This window comes from Anguilla anguilla, chromosome 13 (assembly GCF_013347855.1).
Source record: "Anguilla anguilla isolate fAngAng1 chromosome 13, fAngAng1.pri, whole genome shotgun sequence".
Classification (NCBI taxonomy): Eukaryota; Metazoa; Chordata; class Actinopteri; order Anguilliformes; family Anguillidae; genus Anguilla; species Anguilla anguilla.
In genome coordinates this window covers 34,071,051-34,080,816 of record NC_049213.1, presented here as the reverse complement: position 1 = coordinate 34,080,816, position 9,766 = coordinate 34,071,051, and the positions used below count along the sequence as shown (strand labels likewise).

At 38.1% G+C, this 9,766-nt stretch overlaps 1 protein-coding gene across 1 annotated transcript; it reads left to right on the top strand.

Annotated features, from left to right (window-relative positions):
- The first annotated feature begins 242 nt into the window (after positions 1-242).
- LOC118211602 (transmembrane protein 269-like) lies at positions 243-7,436 on the top strand. The gene is made up of 7 exons (XM_035388945.1): positions 243-398; positions 1,600-1,654; positions 2,956-3,103; positions 4,085-4,182; positions 5,857-6,000; positions 6,134-6,334; positions 6,948-7,436. The coding sequence occupies exons 2-7, from the start codon at positions 1,630-1,632 to the stop codon at positions 7,055-7,057; spliced, it is 726 nt and encodes a 241-aa protein (XP_035244836.1). The 5' UTR covers positions 243-398; positions 1,600-1,629; the 3' UTR covers positions 7,058-7,436.
- Positions 7,437-9,766: the final 2,330 nt, after the last annotated feature.

The window sequence follows — 9,766 nt, the reverse complement described above, 5'->3', positions numbered from 1 at the left end:
TGATCGAGATCAAGTCGTGAATGATGTCGAAGTGATTTAATCTCGTCTGAGCGGTTGATTTTATGTTGATCGTCACCTAATTATACGTACCGTATTTCATCCTAAATAATGATTGGATATTTGCTATAGAAAAGGTAATGGACAGCAAGGGCGTCATTTCCGGTGGAATATTACAGCCAAGATACAATTTTGGCTTTAAAAGACAGATGCTGACAGGCACACGGCAATACGTATGTGGACTATGCAGCTGGGCGATTTCATTTGCCCAGTTCTTAAATTAGAAGAGAATATAATATTTAAGAAAATTATATAAAATAGAATATTTTGAATGAAAGTTTTCCGAACGCCACATATTCTTTCATATCTGCAAATAACATCAAAGTTTGAATTTCCCTGAGGTAAGTAGTAAAACAACATCTGGATTGTACCAGTAAAGACGTACTGTATATATTAACCACGTGGGAACTATTTTCTGGTTTCAATGAAAGGTAGCTTGAAATATTTATACCTGCTTAACGGTTTAACACGTCTGTTAGAACAAGTGATACGTTGTATACAGTAGCACATCTGAATTGTGTTGGTAGAGAATGTAACACTGTTTATGCTTTAAACTACATAAAAGTATGTACTTGCTGGAAAATAAATTTTTATCCTGCTTTGAATTTGCACGCTGATTATCTAACGGGAAAGCAGCCTTTTAGTTTTTCAACTAGGCTACCAGAAAATTTACTGAAAACTATCCAACTTAAATATATTTGCGTGAATATATATGCATGTATTAGCATTTTTTAAAATTCTATTTATTTTTATTATTAGATTTTTCTTACAGTACCTTATCACAGATTATTCCATATAATATCCATCTACATATTTGATTTACCCTGTTCTTTGATAATTACAAACAACTGATAATTCGTGTATGGGTTATAATGAACTATATGATTCTCAATGTGCCATGTACGTTCAAATCACTTGAGAACAGTTTTTCCTTTGATTTCCCTTTCTGTGAACCTCTTACAGGTAAGTGAGATGTGGCTGACGACATCCTAAACAGCATTGTGCACTGCAGTTTATAAAATACAAAAATATAGGCTTGGGTTATTAACACACAAAAACGTATACACGCACCGTTCTACAACGAATTTATTGAATAACTTTTTGTGGCAAAATAAAATAATTTGAATGGATTTATTTTAATGACACGTATGTATTTGGTTAATAGCCACGCTTTGACTGGGCACAAATTGGTGATAACTACCTCCTATGTCATAACATAACTATAATTGACAGAAAAAAAACTCTTACCTTTAATTGATTTTGTATTACATTTTTTTTTTTACACTTGAATGGAATTGATGAATAGGAATAAAACTGGGAAGTTTAAAGACATTTAGTTGTATTGTGTGCATCACTTAACCATCTGTTACCTCCCCATGCCACATCAATGTAGATTACAGCAGTTAACAGTAATACACTTGAGAAATAATAATAATAAATAGTTCAGGAAGCATGAAAATCATGAAACTCAGAAGTGAAATTAATACACCATAATCAAGCTTTTAATGTGTACTTTATAAAAGTTTGTGTGCTTATTTTCAGTTGCTGTGCCTTGGACACTTAGAGACCACAATGATCCTGCTGACATTTCTTTATGGTACATGTTTTTATTTTGACTTATTTTTTATTTACACAGTCTCAACGCTAGATTCGTGAGGAATTGTTCTGGAAATAGAGACCAATTTAAACTATTTTATCTCTCTAAGTGTAAGCCTTGGAATTATACTCAAAGTTTTTTGTGGACTTGTATCTTTGCAAAATGAAAGGTGTTTTTGTTTACATTGTGTATATGGTTGTTTTTGTTTACACTGTACTGTAGGATATATTAGAATGCAGTATTGTTTCACAGAATTGTTAATTTTTCTTATTAATTAGCAAATGTTAGTAAATTATATAGACATAGATAATAGACATCATTAGACTGTTTTACTTCTCACTTTGACAAGGCATATTAAAAAATATTTATTAAAAAAGAAAGAATATTTTTATTTAATCTAGATACAGTAATTGAGGTAAGATCTTGATGATAAGTGGTTTATATGCTAAACTGCTCAATTTTTTTGGTACTCTTGGTGCTGTAATATACAATTTAAATAAATTGAGGGTGGAGATTAGAACATAGAATTTCTATTTTCCATTTTTTCCCCTTGATTGGCAAACATTTTACCAACTTTCATTAAAGATTATGTTATAATAAAGACTATTAGTTTATTGTTACTTCACAAAAACTAAAGACAGTGAAGTAATATGTGCTCGTATAAAATTCATGAGTCACGACTGTTTTTAATTTATATACTTACGTACTTACTTTTAAAAAATGAAAATACAGTAGATTTATCAGTTTGAGTTCAAAAAATTCAAAATTTGAATTTCACACAGTGATTACATTAATTCTGCAGAATGCAATGTAATGCAGAATACAATCAGCTGTGCATTAAGGTCAAGGTTGAACATTTATCAGCCCACATTTCCCAAGCTGACGAACTCTGACATGTTTGATTCTGTCACTGTTAGGTTCTAAAATTGAAAATCAGTAGTCTTTAATATTAATTATTTCTATCTGTTGTTGGCGACACCCTATAATTTATACATCCTACAGAGACCTGGCAGAAAAAATGTTAAGTATCTAAATTTTTTGACGTAACAGAAGTGTTTTGGAGGACTAAAACATGTTGCAGTGAAAATATTTCCTAAAATATGATTTATTTTATTTTTATTCAATGACTGCTGTACTGTAGGTTTCAGCCTCATAGAATATGTTTCAGACTCATATCCCCTACATAGGATATAAATGAATTTCTTAGGAGGATATTAAAGGCACATTTTATCCTTTTATCTTACTGACATTAAAAAGCCTCACCACCTGACACATCTGACTTTTTCCCCTTCTGCTGTTAGGACTTTTCCAACGCACCATAAAGCTGTTCCTGGGCAAGAAGGCCAGCAGAGTTCAGCTCAAAGAGTTTGTGCGTAAAAATGCAGCCAACTCTCTGTCTGTGGCCAACATGGTCATGGGCATGACTTCCATTCTCTGCAGCCTGAACGGGTAAGTGGGTCATGACAGTATTTTCAGCCAAAAAACAGGCAGGTTTTCATTCATACTTTATTCAATCTTAACCACAGAGTAATATGTCCTTAACCTCACACACATTTCATACATATTTTTGTAAAAGACAAAATGCATGGCAGTTAGATTTATTGGAAGCCAAAATGTCTCAAAAACATAAATGTGCTGTCCTTTCTGGATTGAGCCACATTTGATCAAGATCCTCATCAAATTGCCCACCACTGGTGAGAGAACCTTCCTTTTTGGTAATTCAGTAAATGAGCAACACTTTGGATAAAATTTGTTTAGTTCTACAACGTATCATTTCAATTATCAGTATGTGCAATCAGTTCAAGGAAGATGTGTTTGATGTAAAAATAGCATAAAATGCATAGCATCAAACACTAATAATATTGGCACATCACATTACATTCAGATTACAAAACAGACTACATAAAAATTTTAAACATTTTCATTTGCTGATTGGAAGAGCAAACTGTATGCTGACCAATTTAAACCAATTTGTATCACCATACATTATCTTGCATATTGATTTTGGAATGCCATAAAATATTCAAAAGCCTGTCTTGTCACTGCGACGTTCTCAAATGGCAGAATGGTGGACGTTCTTTTAAGAGCGTACAGTTAGGCCCTGTCACTTTTACTAGATGAGTTTATTTTGTAGCTGAAGGAATGAATAGGTCATTGAAATCTATAGCCAGTTTCTCATTGTGCTTGTACTGTGTCTGTATTTTAATGCACCATCACTTACATTTTCCCCTCTTTTTTGATTCCTTTAATTGGCAAGTCACCAGTAAGCTGCATGCTGGTTGGGTCTGACTGGTTACCTACTGGACTTATTTTTCCCCTCCTTTTTGTAATTTAATTGGCAAATCATCAGTACGCTGTATGATGGTTGGTTCTGATTGGTTACCTGTTGGGCTTAATTTTCTCCCTCCTTTTTCTAATTGAATTGGCAAGTCACCAGTATGCTGCATGCTGGTTGGTTCTGATTGGTTACCTACTGGACCTGGCAGACGGTGCAGTAGCCAGACGACTGGATGCCTGTTCAGCACTGGGTGAGTGAAGTCAGTGTGTTTTTCTAATTAGAAAATTATTTCAGTAAGCTGAACAAGTGGAAGTGCAGAGATGCTTCCCAGCAAGGGAATATAATTCAAGTTATGAATTAAGAAAAAAGGTTTTCAATGAAGAAATAAAATACACTAATCAGTCAAAATAGATTTATATAGACTGGTTTACTGCATATATTTAATAGTGTTTGCCTGGCACATGTAGCTAGACACTAAGAAATGCTGAAGCATATGCTCCCTGCCCTGATGTTTTATACAGTACAGTTTACCAGTGGCATATGCACCCCAAAAAGTCTACGCACAGCCCTGGTGTTTGCTGACTCAGATTAAAATCAGACGTAGTGTAACCACGGGTAGAAGTGAGGTCAGGCTGCGTGATTGTGACTTTAGAAAAGGCAGCTTGTTGCTACGGAAACAAAGCCAACTACGACTAAGTGAAATCGTGTCATATTTTTGAAACTGATCCCGATCAGGTGAAATGCACACTAAGGCTTATTTTCAAAACATCCAAGCGCTCTCGGTGCGAGTGGCAGTCCTTCCACGTGGTCGAGGCCCAACATCCACCAATCACCTCCGAGCCGAGAGCCGGCCTCCACCAATCACTCGCGGGCGTGGCCACGTCGCACCATCTGCCGTGCGTGTCACCCTTATTGTGCTCTCCGCGCTGTTTCACGCGTGACTGCGCGCGCGGGTGTGTTTTTCTCCGCCCCTGTCAACCGCACAAGGGGAACACTTTCCGATCAGCCCGGCTAAATCCCGGGGGGGATTACGCCCGATTGTGTGGCTAATCCCGCCGCTTGCACATCCTCGCATTCCTGGGATGGCTCGAATCCTTGAGCCCGAGTTGCGGAATGCAGCCCCAGCACTCTGTGCCCAGGCCGGGATTTTTTTTTGCCCGCGTTTACATCTTGACAAAATATGCCACCGCGCTGCGTGACAGTTAGATCCTGGCACAAGGAATGTTGTTTACACAGAAAGAGAGAGAGAGAGTGAGAGAGAGAGAGAGAGAGAGAGAGAGGATGAAGCGTTTGGACTGATCCAAAAAATTTGCTTACGTGTCCAACTCTGCCACCAACACGGACCCATCTCACTGGACGCACAGAGAGGTTTCTGACCCAGAGCACGGGGCAATGACCCCTCCACCAGGATTTCCAGCTTGCTTTAAATCACTGTCAGTTTGCAAATCTTGGGGTCAGCCATTAGATTCTGGTTCTGTTAATGCACTGATCATATAAGTCAAATGTTTAAGCACTCGTGGGTTCTTAAAATGCAAGGCATCAGTTGGAAGATGACATGCATTTTACCTTCCTCAGTTAGAGAGGCTGTCCAGTGGTGATCCACTTGACTTATCTGTTGTTTCAAGAACATGGCAACGCGGCAACTGTCAAATCGACAAGCCTCTTTGTGGCGTATAGGCACACCTGATCAAAAAGGTGAGTGTATTGCTGCTGCATTTTCAACCTGAATTGACACTTCCTTCCAGAGTCCAGGATTAAGAATTCTGGCCGCAGGTGAAAGTCCAATACGGAAACATTAGGGATAAGCATGCCAAAAGGTGAAAATGCAGATGTTCTAACAAAAATAAATAAATAAATAAATAAAATTAAGAAAAAAAAACCTTCTGATCAGTTTTTGAACATCTGAAATTGTCACCTGGTCCAGGTGCCAAGCTGGACGACTTTGCCGACTTCACCACGTTCGGGATAGCGACCTCGCTGCTCCTGAAGACCCGCGGGCTGATGGACAACATCCTCTGCTTGTGCTACGTCATGGCCGTGTTCACCCGCCTCTGCTTCTTCTCCAGCGGTAAGATCAGACACCTAAATACAGAACGCCTCTCGCGCAGTTTTACACACCCGTATTCCTACGGTCCCCTCGTGTTGAAATGAGGGAGACGCGCGCTAGCTAAGTGCTGGTTCCTGCTCGCCCCCCACTGCAGGGATTCCCTTCATGTACCGCGGGCTGCCCTGCATCTACTCGTCGGCCATCTTGGCCTGCGTCTCCCTGCTGTCCGGCGGGAACATGCTGGTCCTGCGGGTCACGGCTTTGGCCATGATCCTCTTCATGGTCAACCAGGGCTTCTACCCCCACGACAGGGTGCTGGAGTCCCAGGCGTGGAAGAAGGTGGTCTATGCCGGAGGTAGGAAAAGGGGTGCATTGATACGATCACTCCGAGTCGGTTGATGGTTAATACAAACTTACTTGAACACTGGGAGGGAATGCTTTTGGACTAGGGATGGAAGAGTGTGCCATGTTCTGCCAACTATACAGTCATTTGATCCAATAAAAAGAAGTCAACTCCTTATTCTTTGTTACTCGGGCAAAAGGATTTGAACATTTTGTAGAGTTCATTAAAATTGAATGTACATTATATACATAACAATAATGATACTTTTTAATGATATTTCTTTTTACTGATATTTCTAATTTTGTGGATTATTGTATGCCTCAACCAAGTTCAACTTAGAAAATCACAGAACTTTTTCCAGCAAAATTGATGGGCTAAAAGTCAAATTTGTAGCAAGGATAGTAGGCAACAGTGGTCACTACAGTAAGAAATAAATTATGTTTACAGTTCATCAACTGTGAATCTGTGTCGGACAGATTTGTTATGTTATCGCCATGACAAGACATACCAAGACAAACTATTTCCTGCTGCTTGAGGAAACTGATTGTTCAGGGTAAATACTGTAATGGATGACGTTAGCCATGATTTTGTCTCTTATTTTTTTTATTTATTATTTCTTTTTCAGGAGTTGCCATGGTGTTCTGCTCCTCTTTCCCTCCTGCATGTGTTTACTACCTGCTCTGGTCCGTCTCCTACATTTTATTTCCGACAGCCTTGTGGAGCTGCAAAGTGTAACTGCTGAGGTTTTAGTCAAAGACTCTTTCTCTTCAGGCCTAAGGAGGCCATCCTGGATCTAGTTTTTAAAAAACCTCTTAACCTACTGCTGTTTATCATCAAATACTGTACATTGCTCATTTAACCAAGGAGACTTCTCAGTCATTTTTTAATGTAAGAGACAAACTTTGTTATTTTCCCCTTTAAAAACTATTGCAATGGTTGAAAATTTGGTTGGGTAGAAATAGCATGAAATACACACATTTGCGGTTTTGAAAATGGAATACCAATCTGTTTTTTTCCAAATACAGAAAATGTAAAATGCGCTAATGCTATGGCATAGATTTTAACCTTGCAGAACAGAAACGGATATGTAACGGATATTATGCAATGCAATTAATCAGTTTCCCAAACTTCATACGATGTAGAGATAGTAAAAAGCATACAATTCATATAATTTTCTTGCTCAAACATTTACAAAAATGTTGGTAACACTTGGCAGACCATGTATGGTATACATACTGGCAGACATGCAAATGTGAATGGAGTCAGGACCATTTTCATAGTTACGGCACAATTATGTGATTCTCCACCACGTGCAAGAACGCTTGTAGCACATGGGATTCGCATGTTTCCTTGAAAGAGAGGAATGTTTCAAGGGCCAAAATCATCTCTACGACCTTAAGGCAGCCGCTCCAGGTACCCACAAGGTCCTGGGTAGTAAAGACATTTAAAATGGAGCCGGAATGGTCCTCACAGCACAGAGCCAGTACACGGCTTGTGTGTTGCCAGTCCCTGTTGGACTGTGGTTGTTCCTTGTTTTGATGTTGGAGAAGCACGAGAAGCAAATAAAAAAATTTAACGCCTTTCTAATGCCTTTTAATGCCTACGGAGTCTTACATTGAGGTCCATAAAGCAGGCAAACTGAGCTATCACTGGGCACATTGCCTAGCTCAGTGTGGAGCTAAACCCTTTTCAAACACAGAAGTAATTTAATTCCAGTATAAAAAAATGGATTTTCTTGGTAAATGGACATTGTAATATAAACTACTAATCACTTGTTTCCAGAAGAGCATTAGGTGTCATGTCAGTCCAGTGCTGCCCCAAAAATCCCTTAGGCCTTCTACACTAACAAAAATATAGACAAGAGTGTTTCTCAGTCTTCATTCACAAACAATAATGAACTAATGTTGTCTGTAAACTATCAAAACTAACAGAAAAGCCTTTTGTTAGAAATTCAGGTGGTTTTGACAGGTTACCTCTAAAAAGACATTTCAGTGTTTCAATGGCATGAGGTCCAGTTCTGTAAAATAATTACATATTTCATGGACAGAAAAAAGGGTCTTTTTGGTCAGAGTTTACAAAGTAAATTTTGTATAACAATGATTGTTTTGTGTGAGTTAAACTGTAAATCTATAAGTGCTGAAAGCACAATGTAAGGACTTTTGTTGTATAATGACTACAATACATAACAGTTGTATCAATGACTCTGTTCCATACATTTCCTGTACTGTTTCCTCCTAGACACAGAAATACCCAGAAAGGTTTGTGTCTCGAGAATATGAACATAAACCTGTGCCAGTAAGAGCTCACCTGTGTCCTGAATGTTTCTGAATGTTTTATTGCTTTTCTTTTAACTAATTTTGATCCACTGCTTTTATTTCCAATATGGATTAACCAATCGGATTTGAAGACCAGTGTGTCGTGCCTGCAGTGTGTTCTGTCAGGCCAGGTCCGAGAAGTCCTCTGAGGCACATGCTGCCTGCTTCATTCACACCTGGTTCAAATATGTATTTGTTTTGGATTCAAATACTTTTCTGTGCTCTGTTGATCTTGCCTGGTGCAACTGAGCCTGCCAATAGGACCAAAAGGCAGGGTTTGCACTTTTTGAGAGTATGTCATAGGTTCCAATACACTAGACAAGCTCAGTAAAGTGTAGAAAAGTATTTGAAGCCAAAACAATTATATATTTGACCCAGGTTAGTGCTTGCGCGCTGCAATGCAGAACCAGTAAAGCTCAGTGTGGTTCCAGTATTAAAGGGCAATTAGAATTATACTGCACCATGCTGTAAAGCTTTTTGTAATTCAAAATATAAGGAAGCAATTGACCCTAATTTGATTGTGAAGCACTTTATTTAGTCATGTGACTGAACAGATTTACAATAGAACATCTGAACTAACAGCCTAACACCAATAAAGAAAATATAGTGACTGCACACCATACAGAAGTCTACTCCAAAGAGTGCATTTTCATGGGGAAAAGTGTGAGAAGTAGGAATGGAAACATATAAACTATAAAAATAAAATTATATATAAACCATTTATAAATAAATTTCATGCAAAGTACAACGTTATCCACTAAAGAAATGTCTCATCTTACACGTCTATGGCCACTGAAATTGAATGAATAAATAATTGCACCAAGATCGGCTTCCGTTTTCTAGGTTCGAATAGTTTTTAAAATAAAAACTTAGTAAATAAATCCTACAGAATGTGTGTCCGCGTGATTTCCTGCTTTGCAAATGTGCGACAATGACTGAGATCGCCACCTGGATTGCATCTATCTGACTGTTATAAATAAAATCTGAGAAAAAGAAAATACGTTTTCAAAGTACAAAAATTCCACGTTCATCACACATACAAAGCACTGTGCATACAATGATATTAATTCATACTTGCAAAATCTACCCTGCCAATGCGACAATGACCACCTGGATTACAACTGTTATA

What these genes read in the sequence shown, in the direction of transcription:
- LOC118211602 (XM_035388945.1), top strand. Translation starts at nt 1,630, where the DNA reads ATGATCCTGCTGACATTTCTTTATG. An exon ending in ATTCTCTGCAGCCTGAACGG is followed by an intron (nt 3,104 to 4,084) that starts GTAAGTGGGTCA and finishes TGAATTGGCAAG; the next exon opens with TCACCAGTATGCTGCATGCT. An exon ending in GAAGGTGGTCTATGCCGGAG is followed by an intron (nt 6,335 to 6,947) that starts GTAGGAAAAGGG and finishes TTTCTTTTTCAG; the next exon opens with GAGTTGCCATGGTGTTCTGC.